Source organism: Cervus elaphus, chromosome 4, assembly GCF_910594005.1.
Source record: "Cervus elaphus chromosome 4, mCerEla1.1, whole genome shotgun sequence".
Lineage (NCBI taxonomy): Eukaryota > Metazoa > Chordata > Mammalia > Artiodactyla > Cervidae > Cervus > Cervus elaphus.
Window position 1 is genome coordinate 44,406,742 of NC_057818.1, and position 17,611 is coordinate 44,424,352.

The 17,611-nt window shown below is 51.9% G+C and overlaps 1 protein-coding gene across 2 annotated transcripts in view; it reads left to right on the forward strand.

Moving 5' to 3' along the window:
• The window catches only part of CHST8 (carbohydrate sulfotransferase 8), a 141,631-nt gene that overhangs the window by 61,498 nt on the left and 62,522 nt on the right, over positions 1-17,611 (forward strand). Inside the window, exons 1-2 of one of the 2 annotated variants that reach the window (XM_043899089.1) lie at positions 3,942-4,066; positions 7,786-8,000. In XM_043899089.1, coding sequence (XP_043755024.1) covers positions 7,871-8,000 — 130 coding nt within the window. In that variant the 5' untranslated portion in view covers positions 3,942-4,066; positions 7,786-7,870. Of the gene's footprint in view, positions 1-3,941; positions 4,067-7,785; positions 8,001-17,611 lie in introns of those variants that run through there. The other variant, XM_043899088.1, reaches the window with a different exon arrangement.

Consider the following 17,611-nt stretch of genomic DNA (forward strand, 5'->3'; position numbering starts at 1 on the left):
ATGTTTCACACAGGCATGAACTTGACAGTTCCGGTCCTTCTTAGCTCCTGGGCCTGCACCTGTGGGATGAGTGAAACGATACGACAGTGATTTCTGCTCAGTTTGCTTTCATTGAATTTTTATTGAAGTAAATTTAATATTGTTGTTGTTATTTATATATATAATGTAAACCATGTTAACCATTTTTAAGTCCAAAGGCATTAAGTACGTTCACATTGTTGTGCCGTCATCACTACTACACTTCTCCAGAACTTTTTTCATCTTCCCCAACTGAATATCTATCCCCATTAAGTAATAATTCCCCATTCCCACCTCCCCTGCAGTCCCTGGTAACTGCTATTCTACTTCCTGTCTCTGAGTTTGTCTACATGGAATCATACATGTGAGCCTACTGTGACTGGCTCCTTTCACATAGCATAATGTCTTCAAGGTTCATTCATGTTTTGCCATGAATTGCTTTCACTGGTTTTTGATCAACCCATGCAAACTACTGTTCATGGGGTTCTCATGTAAAAAAAAAAAAAAAAGGATGCACAGAAAAACTATACAGAAAAGATCTTCATGACCCAGATAACCACGATGGTGTGATCACTTACCTAAGCCAGACATCCTGGAATGCAAAGTCAAGTGGGCCTTAGGAATCATTACTATGAACAAAGCTAGTGGAGATGATGGAATTCCAGCTGAGCTATTTCAAGTCCTAAAAGATGATGCTGTGAAAGTGCTGCACTCAATATGCCAGCAAATTTGGAAACCTCAGTAGTGGCCACAGGACTGGAAAAGGTCAGTTTCCACTCCAATCCCAAAGAAAGGCAATGCCAAAGAATGCTCAAACTACTGCACAATTGCACTCATCTCACACGCTAGTAAAGTAATGCTCAAAATTCTCCAAGCTAGGTTTCAATAGTACGTGAACCAAGAACTTCCAGATGTTCAAGCTGGTTTTGGAAAAGACAGAGGAACCAGAGATCAAATTGCCAACATGTGTTGGATCATAGAAAAAGCAAGAGAATTACAGAAAAACATCTACTTCTGCTTTACTGACTATGCCAAAGCCTTTGACTGTGTGGATCAAAACAAACTGTGGAAAAATCTGAAAGAGATGGGAATACCAGACCACCTTACCTGCCTCCTGAGAAATCTGTATGCAGGTCAGGAAGCAACAGTTAGAACTGGACATGGAACAATGGACTGGTTCCAAATAGGGAAAGGAGTCCATCAAGGCTGTATATTGTCCCCATGCTTATTTAACTTATATGCAGAGTACATCACTCAAAATGCACATACTGAAATCAAGATTGCTGGAAGAAATATCAATAACCTCAGATATGCAGATAACACCACCCTTATGGCAGAAAGTGAAGAGAAACTAAAGAGCCTCTTGATGAAAGTGAAAGAGGAGAGTGAAAAAGCTGGCCTAAAACACAACATTCAGAAAAATAAGATCATGGTTTCTGGTTCCATCACTTCATGGCAGATAGATGGGGAAATAATGGAAACAGTGAGAAACTTTATTTTCTTGGGCTCCAGAATCACTGCAGATGGTGATTGCAGCCATGAAATTAAAAGATGTTTGCTCCTTGGAAGAAAAGCTATGACCAACCTAGACAGCATATTAAAAAGCAGAGACATTACTTTGCCAACAAAGGTCCGTCTAGTCAAAGCTATGGTTTTTCCAGTAGTCATGTATGGATATGAGAATTGGACCATAAAGAAAGCTGAGCACCGAAGAATTGATGCTTTTGAACTGTGGTGTTGGAGAAGACTCTTGAGAGTCCCTTGGACTGCAAGGAGATCAAACCAGTCAGTCATAAAGGAAATCAGTCCTGAATATTCATTGGAAGGACTAATGTTGAAGGTGAAGCTCCAATACTTTGGCCACCTGATGCAAAGAACCTGACTCCTTAGAAAAGACCCTGATGCTGGGAAAGATTGAAGACAGGAGGAGAAGGGGGCAGCAGAAGATGAAATGTCTGGATAACATCACCAACTCGTGGGCATGAGTCTGAGCAAGCTCCAGGAGCTAGTGATGGACAGGGAAGCCTGGTATGCTGCAGTCCATGGGGTCACAAAGAGTTGGACACAACTGAGTGACTGAACTGACTGACCAATGCAAACTATAGTGTTGTTTTGGAGGTCCCTAGCATCATACTGTATTTTAAAGGTTTGAGAATCATCCATTTTACAGTATCTAAATGACAGATATTTGTTTGTGTTGTGTGTTCTAATATACTCAAACATATAGAAATAGAGTCATCATTTACCTCTACAAATATATTAGTCTTCAAGCCCCATGTTTTGAAATCTGCCCTACAAACATGAAGATCCAAAAGTGGCATCCTGGTGGTGAGTGTGCCTGGGTTGTTTGGGAGCTGTCAGTTTCCATCGGGTTCCCTGGTGGAGCTCAGTTCCTTGTCTGTTCTTCAGTCATAGGATTAGACTACTCGTCGAACCTGATTCCAGCTCAGACCTGATCAAAACAGACCCTCAGCTCCGTGAAACAGAAATGACCTTTTTAAAATTCCAGGTTCATGGAGTGCCTCTCTCCAGATGGTCCAATCACCTCTATTAACTCACACTCATTCAACATGTGGCAGAGGTTATTGATCACCTGTGCCAGGCACTGTGCTAAGTGCTGGGAATACAAAGATGAGCAAAGAGTCCAAAACAGGCATGAGAATGCTGTCCACATAGGTGAGGAAGGGCTGTAACTGAGATCCCCGGGCTCACAACATTGAGGATACTGCTTGCAAGCTGGTGAGGAGGGAGTTAGTTTTTTTACCTGTAGGTTTATTTTTCCATACCCTGTTCCACTGTAATAAAGTACCCTAAAAATATAAGTTCTGGACAGAGATCATACCCATAGTGCGGCTTATTCCTAATAGCGAAGATAACACCGCAGCCCGTGACATCTTGGCCAGGCTCTCGGGACCCTCCTGCCGTGGCTGTGTGTTCTCAGGCTTCCTTCATCCTCTTTGTATGAGCAGTGCTGGGAAATTGGGCTGTGGTGTTCCTAGTGGGGCTGTGGAGACAAGGTTTGGGGCTGTTTGAACCTGATTTGTACCTTGGCCTTCGCCTCAGGGTCGCCTTTCTCTCTCCCTGCAGACAGCGTGGGAGATTGGAGGGAATCCCTGCCTCGTAACAAGGGAGGGGTAATCAAGTAAATTGCTTCCCCCAGGAATGGGATGCAGTCGTGCCTGCCCGGGTGTGCCGAGGCTGGGCCCTGCCCATTTCAGGACCCAGGTCAGCGCTCCGCTGTGTCGGCGGTGAGGCAGGAGTCTGCAGCCCCGCCTCAGAGTCTTGAGCCCTTTGCAGCCATCCGTCATCCTCACAGAGCATTGCAACTTTATGCCTGTGCATAAAAACTGGAGGGACTCGTCCCAGAGTTTGCGGCTGCCGCCGCCGCTGCCGTTAGAGAGGTTTTAATTAGCTGCAGGATTTTAATGAGCTGAATTCGAGAAGAACCCCATCTCAGAAGTAAGCAGGAGCCGAACACAGGAAAGAACTCTGACAAAACAGATGGAGGTGGTGTTCTCAGGGGACTAGGCTGTGCGCTTTGTTTCAGCAAAGAGCAAATGAGTTACCGAGGCCAGGAGGCTGAGGAGGGAAGCCGGTGGGTCAGCCCCAGCGCCGGCCTCGGTGGGGGCAGAGCTGGAAGCGTGGCCCCCTCTGCTGCCGTAGCAGAATGCTCGGTGCCGGATTCAAGGTGACGGCAGTGCCTGGCTCCATTCTCCTCAAGTTGCCATAGCAGCCTCTCTCCCGATGAGCAGCTTCTCTTGGAGCCCTCAGCCAGGAGGGACGTCATTGTTCACTCCTGCCGGTTCGAGGAGGAAACGACTGGACGGAGAACTTTCCCGGGCCCGGGGCCCGCACACCCAGTGGGTGCACCCACTGGCGCGAGGCTGGACGCCTCCTGCTGCCTCCAGTGGGGCACAGAGGTGGGTCTCCACAGCCTGAGGGGGTCCTCTGGGTGACTTGGGGGAGTATCCGGGCCTTGGAGCATCCGCAGCCAAGTGTGTCCTTGGAGCCGTCCGTTCGTCTGCCTGCCGGCCCTTCGCCACTGGAGGTGCGTGCGTTTTGGCTGAATTCCCAAGTCCTTGCTTGTGCCCTGAAGTGAATTTTCTAGAGACAAAATTTTAAATCAGATAAATAAGGAAATAGGAGAAATCCTTGGCCCTGCCCTGTGTCCCAGGAGGTGTTTACAAGATTAATTGGGTTTCTCTTTCTTCCTGTAAAAATTGGTGACGCCATTCGGGGCCTCAGGGAGAGAAGCCGCCGGGAGCGCTAGGAACTGTGAGGAGGGCAGGACCTTCTGAAATCTCAATGGGCTGTTTATTTTTCTTGCCTCCCCCCTCCCCCTTCCATTCCATCATTTGAATTTTCTTCTTGTCTGCTGATCTTAGAAGGGAAGTAGGAGAAGGTTCTTCACTTGTTATCAGAGTGTGATGCAGGGCGTGCTGAGCCTATACCCGTCCCACTGAGAGTGGGGGCTTGTGAATGTGTTTGTGGGGTCCTGGGCAGCCCACCCCCAGCCTTGACTGTGGTGTCCCCTCCCCAGGCAGCAGCTCAACTTGCAGGAGAGGGAGACAGCCTTTGGACAGCATCTCCCTGTGGCCTTGAAAATAACAGGTGACTTTGAAGACTAGGACTGTCGTGGGGACTGTAGGGGATCAGATGTGCCCTCTGTCTGGAGTGTCTGATGGTCTGCTGGTGATATCTCACCTGGCTCCCTTTAAAGGAAGGAGTTTCCTACAGATTCTGTGATGTTGTTCTTTCCCTCCTGGGGCCTTGAAGACTCAGTCAGGCTGCAAACCATTCCCCTGGGAGAGGAGGCAGGCTAACCTTTGATTCCTGTTTGCACGAAGCAGGGAGTTAGCTAATCAGATGGTCTACAGTGAAAGCCAACCCTGGGAGAAAGGCCCAGTGCAGGGGTGGATGCTGGGGTCTGAGGCTTAGAAGCTAAGTCTGGGCAGGGGAAGCCACGCATGGCTCTGGGTGTAGAGAGAGTGCTTATATTCTCTTGGGGGCTAACAAGGGGAGAGTCTCTAAACTGAGATGTTTGAATGGTTGATGCTCCTGCCACCATGAAAGTGCAGGTTCTGGGGCTGTATTCTCTTCTCCCCAGATTTGGGGTCAGGGATGTGGTCTTCAGCCTGGCTCCAGGCACATGGGCTGCTGGGAGCCTGGCTCCAGTTGGTGGGCTTGGTTTGGGCTGGTTCAGAAACAAGTGAGGACAGATCGTGGCTGGAGGAGGAGGGAAATCTGTACCGGCTTGAATGGTGGCCATGTGACAGATTAGAAAGAAGAGGAAACTGACCAGCTCTTCTGTAGTCACTTCTGCAGTGCCAGCCACCATACAAACAATACAATAATGATCACACGTGGCTTTGAGTCCCTTTTTCTCATCAAATAGTCTTTGGGTCAAGATTGGGCAACACATTATTAGCTGCTTTACCAGGCCACTGTGTCTGCTGGCCATCGACTTGCAATCCTTTCTTCCCTTCCTTCTCTCTTTTTTCTTCTCCCCCACCTTAAGAAATGTCCTAATTTGGAGGTTCACCCTAGATCAGATTGGTTTCCTGACCTCGTGTCTCACTCTGAAGGCTGGTGTGTCTGCAGGCAGTATGTCAACACCTTGGCCAGCATGAACTGGGTGTCCTTATAGCCATGGCCTTACTTATAGGATCAACCTGTGGGTCCCGCACAGAGGGCCTGTCATCACTGAGGGAGGGGCCTGGGAGACCGCAGGCCATCGGGCGTGCTGTGGGCTTTGTCCTTCCCTGGAGCCTGGGGCCTGCACGCCTGCACCTGTGTCTTTTCGGAATGATGAGCCAGGTCCCCAGGATGGTCCCATCTGGGGCCACCATGGAGAAGGAGGCTGCAGACCCTGAGGGGCTTCAGGGTCTGAGCCTTTGGGGACATGTTGCCCATTTTCACCCACCGCAAGCTGGAGGCGGGGTATCCCTGTTTGGCAGGAAGCAGCTGCCTTTCTCTGCAGCGTGTGTTGGGGGGGCGTGCGGGAGGGGCTGTTGCAGGGAGGTCAGGGCCAGCTGGAACCCTGGAGCCAATGCCAGAGGCAAACAGCGCCCGGTCAGCACTGCCTCCGAAACATGAAAGCTGGGAGGTCGTGGGAAACTCCTGCTCACACAGCCCAGAGAGCCTGGCATTCAGGCGCGTTCCCGTGCATGGAGGCCCGGGGCAGGTTAATTAAAGTTAACTGAGTGAAAAAATAATTACAGAGACTGCGGAGGGGAGAAACCCAAACCTGCAATTTAACTCTCAGCCTCAGAGCCTTGCTGAGAACTGTCTAGTCCTTGGGCATGTGTGTTTGGGCAAGGGAGGGTGGGGTTTCTCTGGTTATCACTTCCTGCCTCGTGCCCCACCTTCAGGTTGGATACAGAGGGACAAAAGCTGGGGTTTCCTCCCCCAGAACCTAGGTGCCGGGTCAGAGATGGGTTCTCTGTTCAGAATGTCAAGCCAAGGAGACTCCAAGCAGGGACCCTCCTTGTGCTGAGTGGCACATCTGGTCTGGGGCCTGATCAGCACCCTGCTGTGTCTCAGGGGTTACTGGGGACTGCCCACCTGGCCTCAGCCTTCCTCGGGCACTGCCCTGTGCCAGGCAGGGGCATGTTCCCAAAGGACTCCTTAGGTGGAAAGAGGATGGTGTCCCTGGACCCAGGTAGGCAGGATCGGGTGAAGATAAGGGGAAAAAGTGATAGCTTGCTTGAACCACCCTGCCACATCCCCAGCCCACCCCCAGCCTACCCCCACTGCAGGAACTTACATCTTTCCTTTAGGCAGATGGCCTTGGGGGGCTGTCATCTTTTTCTTTCAGCCACACCACATGGCATACGGTATCCTAGTTTTCCTGACCAGGGACTGAACCCATGCCCCCTACTGTGGATGATCGAAATCCTAACCACTGGACCACCAGGGAAGTCCCAGGGTACCCCCGTCTTGACCCATAGCCTGATCTAACTGATGTCACTAGTTGGTATTGGGATATTTGGCAGGCATTTCTTCTACTTCAAGGGGAATGAGGGTGGGGGCAAGCAACACGGGCATGGCCTGGGTCTGCAGTGGCCGGAGCAGCAGGTGTCCATCTGCAGGGACACAGCCTCTGAGCCTGGGATCTGTCAGATCTGGGTCTGGCCACGCCATCTCAGCTCCAGACCTCTTTGAGAGCTGGGATGACCATGACCTGGCTGGAACTTCAGCCCCTATTGGTGCGACTATCCAGCAGGGCTTTGATTCTACCCAGCTCATCCTTCCATCTGTCAGGGGCAGGGACAGGTCTGGCTGGAACAGTGGTGAGTCACTCAGTCCCTGACATCTCTGGGCCTGGGCCTTCTCAAAGCTGCTGGTTCTATGGAGACCCTTGTCCCCAGCATCCTGTAGACGGGAGCAAAGGCAGAGACAGACCCAAGAGCTTCTGTTTCTGCTGGGCCAGCTGTGGGCCACAGGGACCAAGATTTCTGCCTGAACAGTGCAGGGGGTGGCCGCTGTCTTCTGGCTGTGGGTGATAGGGGTCCCCACCAGGGTCCCCCCTGGGCGGGAGCTGGGGAGTATCACTCTCCGTGGCTTTTCTAAAGGTCCAGATACAGGAGACCCTGGCAGGAAGCTGGTGTCTCGGCCACAGGTGATGACCAGCCTTTACCTCCTTGGGCTTGAGAAGCCCAAGTGTGAGTAAGGGTGGAGTGGTCCAGGGACTCCGCTTGGTCACGAGCAGTGGCCAGGACCCTGGGCCTCAGTGATGGGCCGTCTTTCTCCCCCACTGCTCCGTAGACCTGGCCTGATGGACGCCCGGTGTGGACAATGAGGGAAGAACGCGCCTCCCGCACCCAAGAGGTGACCCCGGAGCGAGCCCCGGATGTCCCCGCGAGCAGGAACGATGCGACTGGCTTGCATGTTCTCGTCCATCCTGCTGTTCGGAGCTGCAGGACTCCTCCTCTTCATCAGCCTGCAGGACCCCACGGAGCTCGCCCCCCACCAGGCGCCAGGTGAGCCCTCGCGCTCGGCCCCACCGCCTGCCTGACCCGGCTCTCCCGCCCGAGGTGCAGGCCTCCGTGCTGCCCCAGGGCCAAGGCAGGGGTTCCAGTCACCAGCCGCAGTGTGGGAGCACTATATCTGCAGTCAGGCCACCAGCCACAGGGTTCTGGCCTCTGACCTCTGGCCGGTGCACTCCTCTTGGGAAGGATGGCCAGGCTGCCCCTCTCTCATCTGATCGTTGCCTCTGGTGAAACTCAGATTTCAGGGTCCCACCGCCTCTCAGGTCCTCTCCCACATGGTCTGGGATATCAGAGGACAAGTGACTTCTCCCTGAGCACAGGCCTCCCCAATGGGACTCTGATTGTCTGCCCAGCGCTGGGGACCTCTCGGATTCAGCCTCTCCAGCCTGGGCGAGGAAGTTGGGGTGCCTTGGTGCCTCCCGGTTTTGTAAAGCTGAAGAGCCTCCTGCTGGCCTCCCCACCTGCTGCCTCCCAGCCCACTGGACTCGCAGAGGTGGGGATGGCAGTGAGGGGAGAGCAGGAAGGATGGTCCCGGAGCCTCAGGGTGGACAGAAGGTGGAGAGGGACGCTCAGGCAAGGCCCCTCTGACTGGGAGGTGGCCGCGCCCCAGAGAGCATGGCCGACCTGGAGGGCCAAGGCCAGGAATCATTGGCATCACGTGAGGTTGCCAGGCCAAGCACCTGTGTTTACAACAGAGGTCCCAGAGGCCTTGTTAGGGGAGGGTCCTTGATGGCTGGACACCCCTGGGCTCCCGGACATGGACAGAAGGAAAGGGGCGTGGAGGCTGGAGGTTTAGGCAGAGGGATCCCCCGCACCATCTCTGCCTACAGCCCACAGCCCAGGAGTGTGGGACACAGTGTTAGGGGGTCCCTGGCCCTGAGTGGGGAGGGCCCAGGGCCCGCCTCGGCTCACATGCTCAGGGCAGCCTGCATCCACGCTGAGCTCGGGCTGGGGGCCCGTAGGTGCCACGTGGAAAGGCAGAAGAAGCAGGAGGCCAGAGCTGGGCCTGGCAGCTGCTGTTGGAGGCCCTGGCGGGAAAGGCTGGAGAGTCACTCTGCTCATCCCTAAGCGTCAGCGAGAGGCAGCCCAGCGCTAGGCGCACCCCCTGGAGCCGGCGGTGAGTCACTGGTGCTGACTCACGCTTGGGCCGGACCCTCCACGGAGGTGGCTGTCAAAGATGAGTCTGGCTGCTTCCTAGCTGCGGAAGCAGAGACCCGTGACTGAACCGGTCCCTCTGTGGAGACTCTGCAGCCTCACGTGGGCCCCAGCGTGGCCGGCGTGTGTGAGCGGCGCCTAGCTGCACAGGCCGCGCCGCCCAGAGCACTCAGAGTTGTTCTCCGCAGTTGCGTGTTGTATGAGCGGGAGCGAGCTCCCGACAGAGGCCTCTCGGACGCGGCTTGGGGATCACAGCGCTGTGTGTCCTCTGCACGTCTTGCTGTGTGTGTGCGCGCTTGGGGCACACGTGGGCAGAGGGTCCTCATGTTCTGTGTCTGCTTTCTGTGGGACAAGCCTGGGAGAGAAGACCCGAGTGTGTCTGTGGTGTGGATGGGGCCGCGTGCCCATCCATGGTGCCTTCTGGGGACCGGTGTGATAGTCCTGAGTGGGGTCGCTGCCTGGTGACCGCGACACATGCCCTGCCGTGCCGCAGCAGCTGACAACCCAGAGACCTTGGCTCTTGTGTCGTGGATTCCTGTCCCTGCCAGCTGGCATGGCCTTGCACAGCTATTGCGGTGCACACACGTGTGGATTACCTCGATTACTGGTGGAGTGGGGACCCAGCGGACAGTGAGGGTTTCTGGGGTGGGTAGACTGGCAGACTGGATGGCAGAAAGCGGAGGCGAGCCTCCCCCTGCAGCCGGGGATGGCGAGGACCTGGCAGACCCAGGTGAGGAGCACGCTTGGGTTTTGAGCTCCCTTCTTCTGGCTGTAAATGGAGCCGGACCACCTGGACGTAGAACCTGTACGTTCTACGTAAATCATCTCAAACACAGTCATAAAACTTTAAGTAATGCTTACGTTACTCTCCCTGAGCAAAGTGTTCCTGACACAGGCTGTTTGTGTTGATTTGTTACTATTCATTTATTCTTCCCCTGTACTTCTCACGGCAGCCTAATTGTGATTCGGTACCAAGAAAGCAATATCAAAGTAATTTTCCACAACATTAGTTACAATTTTCTTCTGATCTTTCAAGTGAAACAATCCCATCCTGTTGTCTTCTCTGTGCACATAAACCTTGATTACATTTATCTGTTGGAAACCAGTGCTTACAAAGTGTATGTATCCAGCTGCATGGGTGGTTTGGCCCCAAGAGTCCTGGACAAGTCAGAATTTCAGTCCTGGGAGATGTAGATGTGGGAGGCTGCCCTGCCATCCAGATTGGGCAAGGCGGTGGGGGCATCTACGGAAGACATTCCCCACAGGCTCTTCTGGGGTTTTTTCCAGCAGCAGAAACTTTCCTGGGAATGGAGTGTCTGGGATCCGCTGTTGGTGGCGTTGGCCAAGGTGGGAGGGGGAGGGTGGTCGGGTGAAGATGCAGAAACAAGCTTGAAAAGGCAGACAGTCATTAGCTGTTTGTGGTCCGTTGGGGTTGGCGTGTCCTTCAGATTTCTCCCATGCTCTTAAAAGCACCTGAACTTCTCAGAGACCAGTCAGCAAATCTCACCTGCTTTGTACATTAGATGCAATCCTGTGGGATTGCCAACTTTTGTAAACCAAGCGATATTTTCCAAAATGTTTGCTATATTTTAGGTCAAACCTTTTGGAACATAAATCACTGCTGGTTAACCTACCTTCGTTCTAAGATTAGGTGTTCTTTGGTATCAGAGAACCTACCTATCCTACTGTTTTTGTATCTCCAATATTGCTAGGCCCTGAGGCCTCCGGAAACTCACATCTTGACCCAGGAGATTCCTCTTGCCCCTTCCCAAAGTGGAAGAGAGCCAATCAGAACTGGGAATAACACATCCCAACATGCTGGCTCTGGAGGTGCAGAGGGCACTCTCCACGTGTGTGTTATGAGTGGCCTGTCTTTATATACATGTCTTAATACAAAGCAGAACTTTGTATTATGGAGAGCTGCGGACATGTAGAGAAGTAGATTAGAATAGTGCAGTGAACCCCACGTCCCGAGCACCCAACAGCCTCAACAGGGCCCCATCCACAGCCCCATACACTTCTCTCTTTTCAAAGTATATATACTAGGGCCAATCAGTTCAGTCATAAATATTTCTTTTTTAAAAAATGTCTTGGTTTAGTTTGGCTGCACTGGGTCTTTGTTGCTGCTTGCAGGCTTTTTCCAGTTGTGGTGTGGGAACTTCTTCCTGCTGTGGCTTCTCTTGTTGCGGAGCACGTGTTGTAGGACCATGGGTTTCAGTAGTTCTGACTCTCAGGCTTGGTTGCTCCACAGCATGTGGAATCATCTGGACCAGGGATCCTGTGTCCCCTCCATTGGCAGGGGGGATTCTTATCCATTGTACCACCAGGGACGTCCCCTAAATATTTCTTTTTAAAAAAAATTTTTATTGGCATATAGTTGATTTACAGTGTTGTTAGTTTCTACTGGACAGCAAGTGAATGAATTATACATATAGCTACATCCACTCCTTAGATTCTCTTCCCATGTAAGTCATTACAGAGTATTGAATAGAGTTCCCTGTGCTACACAGTAGGTCCTTATTAATTATCTCTTTTATGTATAGCAGTGTGTATATGTCAATCCCAATTTATCCCCCCCCCGCTTCCCTGCATAACCATAAAGCCATATATATTTCAATGTATTTCTTAGTTTAAAAGATAAGAACTCTTTTTTTTAAACATTCAACAATTGTTTAATCTCATCAAATGTCCAGTGTTCACATTTCTAGTCATCCCGCAAATGTGATAAATACCTTTATTTCCCATTTGTTTTGTCAGGATCTGGATAAGGCTCACTCGTTACAACTGGTGGGCGAGTCGTTTAAGCCCCTCTCAGTCTCTAAGATGTCCTGCTTGCCTTTATTTCCCCCTTGCTATTCATTGGAGGAAACTGGGTCACAGGTCCTGTAAGTCTCCCACAGTTGGGGTTTTTGCTGATTGTGCCTGTTTGGTATAGCGCAACACAGCCTTCTGCCCCTTGTACTCCCTGTAAATTAAGTATATTTAGCAGTTGATCAGAGGTAGGTTTGTTTTCCCTTTTTTGGCAAGAATTCATATGTGGCCCTGTGTTCTTCTGTGGGGAGGAGTACATCTGCCCAGCTTTGAGCTATTGGTTAGCCACTGACCCTGTGGCTTCCTAAGTGGCTCAGTGGTAAAGGATTCGCCTGCTAATGCCAGAGACTCAGGAGACGCAGGTTTGATTCCTGGATCTGGAAGATCTCCCAGAGTAGGAAATGGCACCCCACTCCAGTATTCTTTCCTGGAAAATTCCATGGACAGAGGAGCCTGGCAGGCCACAGCCCATGGGATCGCAAAGAGTCAGACACGACTGAGTGACTCAGCACGCACGCGCTCTGCCTGCGCAGTGGCATCAGTGACCAGTTTCACGGAAGACAATGTTTCCACAGACAGCGGCAGGGGGATGGTTTCGCGATGCTTCAGGCCTCACTGATCTGATAGGAGGCGGAGCTCGGGCAGTAATGAGAAGCAGCTGTAAATACAGATGCAGTTTTGCTCTGTCTCCCGCCCCTTACCTCCTGCCGTACGTTCTGGTTCCTAACAGGCCACAGACTGAAACTGATCAGTGGCCCAGAGGTTGGAGCCCCCCTGGTCTAGACCATCCAATCGAGGCTGCACACGTCAATGTTCTCTTTTTAATTTATTTTTTAAAATGAAGTATAGTTGATTTGCCGTGTTGTATTAATTACTGTAAATGATTCAGTTATATAAACATATACCTTCTTTTGTTGCATATTCTTTTCCATTACGGTTTGTCATAGGATCCTGAATATAGTTCTCTGTACTATGCAGTAGGACCTCATTGTTTATCCATTCTGCATGTAAAAGCTTACATCTGCTAACCCCAGCCTCCGGCTTCATCTCTCCCCCAAATCCCTCCCCTGTGATGTTCTAATTGTACCATTTCTTCTTCATTCTTTTAAGTGGGATGGATTTTGTTTTAATGGGGTGAGGTGAGACATTGTTAGTGACCCGTGAAGCCAAAGTGAACAGTGCATGGATTGGCTTATTTGTTGATATGTTTTCAAAAATGTGACCTTATGATACAGATTCTATTGCTAGCACACTAGAGATAGTTTTTTTTTTTAATGCTTGGTTTTTGTAGAGTGGATTATTATTTTTTTTAATGCTTGGTTTTTGTAGAGTGGATTTTTATTAAAGCAGGCCACCCCCACGTTTTAGTGAAGTGGCCGTTTGCTTTCCCAAAGCCGTGGAACTGTGGGTGGGGATGCCGGAGACTGAGGGCAGTGCTGGGATGCTCAGGCAGAAAGGCAGCCACAGGGATGGCCCAGGGGGCCCCGAGTGCAGACAGTCTCTGATGACTCAGTCCATAACCAGCCCCAGGGTATTACTTCCAGGGCATCCAGGGATGGGATAATAATAGATAATAGCAAAAGTTTACCACATGCCAGGTCTTGTGCAAAGCCCTTTATGTGGTTTTATTTTTCCTCTTTGGCTGTGCCACCCAGCATGCAGGATCTTAGTTCCCTGACCTGGTCAGGGATCGAACCCATGCCCTTTGGGAGTGTGGAGTCTTAACCACTGGACCACCAGGGAAGTCCCCCTTTACATGTTTGTGTGTGTGTTCAGTCACTAAGTCCTGTACGACCCTTTGCCACCCCATGAACTGCAGCACACCAGGTTTCCCTATCCTTTACTATCTTTTGGAGGTTGCTCAAATTCACGTCCATTGAGTCAGTGATCCAACCATCCAACCATCTCATCCTCTGCTGCCCGCTTCTCCTTTTGCCTTCAGTCTTCCCCAGTATCAGAGTCTTTTCCAGTGAGTCGGCTCTTTGTATCAGATGGCCAAAGGATTGGAGCGTCAGCTTGTAGTACATGTAATTCTTACAATAAATGAGGTCCCAAGACTTACAGAGTGGACACAGACAACATTGATGGGGGCTAATGCTCCCAGTTGCCCACTGTGTGCCCAGCACTAAGACACACATTTGACATGTATTTAGTGCCCATTTAATACCTTTGGAACCCCTTGAGTTAAATACCATTACACCATTTGACAGACAAGACTCCTAAGGTAAGAGAGGTTACGAGCCCTGCTGGGATTCATCTGTAGGGAGCCAACTGTTGCCCGCAGCACCTCCTGCCTTCTCAACACCAGTGATGCTCACTCAGTCTGACCTGTCTGGGCCCAGAGCAGAGTATGGATCAAGGACACATGAGAAATATGCATGGGAAGAGCTCCATCAGGGGCTGGCGTGAGACCTAAAGACCCAGACTCACAGCTGAAGACTCAGGCAGGCCCCGGTTCCCGTGAGCCCTTGGAGTGTTACAGGGGCGCAAGCCTTTGCTGCAGGCTCAGTCGGGGAGCCCTGGGGAGTCTGAGGGTGCAGCAGCAGTCAGAGAGTCCCCTCCAGTGACTGCATGTCCTGAAGCTGTGGACAGGAGCAGAGGAAGAGACCTCAGGCACACGGAGAGTGGCTGGGAGGGGTGGAGTGGGGACAGAAGAGAGGGTGAGGCCTGGGGCAGGCAAGCAGGGATAGGAGAGGGTGGTTCAGGGGCATCTTAGGGTCAGGGCAGAGTTAGCAACCACGTGGCTGGGAGGCTGAGGAGGGCAGTGTCAGGGTTTCAAGGTGACCCTGGCTCAGGGTTTCTGGCATTGGTAGAGGGGAGTTGGGGTGCCACCCATCAAGGGAGGCACTCCAGACAGGGAGTGGTTGGGGGAAGGGAGTAGAGACCATGTGTTCTATTTTGGGCAGATGGCCTCTGAGGTGCTAGGCAGGGTTGTGGAGTTGCCCTGTGTCTCCTCCACCCAGGGCTGCAGACCCACAGGAACAGGTGAGAGACGCTCCCGCCCTGCCCCACTCCTCCTCCGCTGCGTCTCCTTTCACACAGGTCACACACTCACTCCTTCGCTGTCACACACCCGAGGGCAGAGTCCTGACCGGAGGAGTCAGGAGGGCTTCCTGGAGGAGGGGAGCTGTGGCTTGCTTGATTGCCTTCTCCAGGGCACAAGAGGTGACAAGACGCTGAGCTCCAGCATCAGCAGTGAAGTGGACTTGGGCAAGGCTCAGAGTCGGGGGTGTCTCTCCACAGTTCACGTTAAGTGTTGTTCAGTCACTCACTCATGTCCAACTTTTTGCAACCCCATGAACTTCAGCACACCAGGCTTCTCTCTCCTTCCCTATCTCCCTGAGCTTGCTCAAATTCATGTCCATTGAGTCAGTGATGCCATCTAACCATCTTATCCTCTATCGCCCCCTTTTCCTACCCTCAGTCTTTCCCAGCATCAGGGTCTTTTCCAAGGAGTCAGCTCTTCACATCAGGTGGCCAAAGTATTGGAGCTTCAGCTTCAGCATCAGTCCTCCCAATGAGTATTCAGGGTTGATTTCCTTTAGGATTGACAGATGCTGAGTATGGTGCCCTATATCTCATAGAAACTGACAGAGCCAGAATTGGCTCAGAAATTGACACAACTTCTCCTTTGGTTCCCTGGAGCAGGACTCTGTTGGCCAGGGAAAGTGTGGCTCTCACTGTTGGTTCCATGGTTACTGCCCATGCCAACTCTGAAGGCTACAGAACAATCTCAGAGGGTTTGTCCTGCTCCTACAGCGACTGCCTTTGTTCCGGTGTGACCCTTTGAACCCTGAGACGCCACCAGGCCAAAGGCCATAAGAGTAACTGCTGAGTCGCTCTCAACAGCTCACCCATGTGAGGGTGATGGAATAACCAGAAGTGGTGTGGCCGTCCTGCCCCCTCTCCACTGCTGGAGGATGGGCAGCCTCGGGAGCCTGGGTGCCTATGCCCACACTCTCTCCCCGGCCAGGGGAACCAGCCCCTCCAGTTTCCATGGCGCTGTCTGCTTTGCCTAGGCAGGTGGGTTTTATTGGAATCCTCTTGAGTCTGTCTCCTAAAACCCTTTCCTAACGGCATTGCGGAACATCATATATATTTCCTACAACCCTTGCAAAGCTGACACCTCCTTGTTGTGACTGTGAATATCAGAAGTGACATGTAATTGCAGTGATCCATCCTGTTAAGTAGCTGGCAATATATCATTGCAAAATCAGCACGACTGGGACTCTCAGAACCCAGTGTTTCTAAACAACGCACCTGCAAGCATGTGTGTTCAAACTCTCTTCACCAAATGCCGCCCAGGATTCTGTGACCACAGCGAAGAGAAATTATTTCTAGGTAAAAACAAAAAGAAGGGCTTCGCAGGTGGCACTAGTGGTAAAGAACCTGCCTGCCACTGCAGGAGACATCAGAGATGTGGGTTCAATCCCTGGGTTGGGAAGACCTCCTGCAGGAGGAAATGAAATCTTGCCTGGAAAATCCCGTGGACAGAGGAGCCTGGCAGGCTACAGTCCATAAGGTTGCACAGAGTCAGATGCAATTGAAGTGACTTAGCACACATACACGCAAAACCAAAAGAAAAATTAATGCTGGGTAACTGAGTTTTCAGTTCTCTGGAGGGCCTGCCCCGTGACAGAGAATGCACTGGGTTCTCAAAGTCAAGACTGTGGGCCAGGATGCTTGTAGCAGTACTCCTTCCAAGCTCCTTCCTGGGGCTTCCTGTCCCCCTTTGCTCAACTCCAGTGGCTTTAGTGGGGGTTCCTTCTGGTGCCACAGGTTGGGCGATGAGCAAGGTCAGCCCAGCTATCACTGTGCTGGCAGAGGGAAGAAAACTGGTGGGGTCAGTGTGGATAGTTGGAGGGTTGGGGACCAGGGGTGAACAGAGCCCATGGCATGATGGCTGAGCCCCTCCTTGATGGAGTGGGAGCATTGAGGCAGGGCCTGCACACTTTGGGGGCGCCACTCACACTGTACTCTGCTGATTCCAGGGTAGAGTTGATTTAAACTATGGCGTGAAGGGCGCCCCCTGGAGTTGTGCAGAGAATCGTACTGATGGAGGGGCAGACATGGGACCTGCATAGCAATCAGATAGTGAGAGCCAGAGAGGGGAGGGGGACATGTCCGAACACATAGCCCTCAAGGGACTTCGCTGGTGGTCCAGTGGTTAAGACTCTGCCTTGCAATGCAGGGGACACGGTTCAGTCCCTGGTCAGGGAACTGATCTCACATGCCATGGAGCCACTGAGGCCGAGCCACAGCTACTGAGCCCGAGTGCTCTAGAGCACGGAGGAGGCAACTATAGAGTCCGTGCTCTGTAACAAAAGATCTTGCGTGATGCAACCAAGATCCCTCATGCTGAAACCAAGACCCAACACAGCCAAATAAATACATTTTTTTCTTTTAAAAGCAGATCACGTGGCCTTCAAGTGTTGGCACAGGAGCCCAGGGGATTTGGTGGGCCCTGGGGGTGCTGGTTTTGGAGACTTCTTTGAAGTCTGTTTTTGGGGGGAGCTTTGTGAAAGACCCTAGCCCTCCCTCAGGGGTGCCCACCATGACACCCTCTGCAGTAGGACTTTCTCTGCCCCGGCACATCCCCTCTCCTGAGACACCGCCCCAGCCCCCAGCCCCCTGGC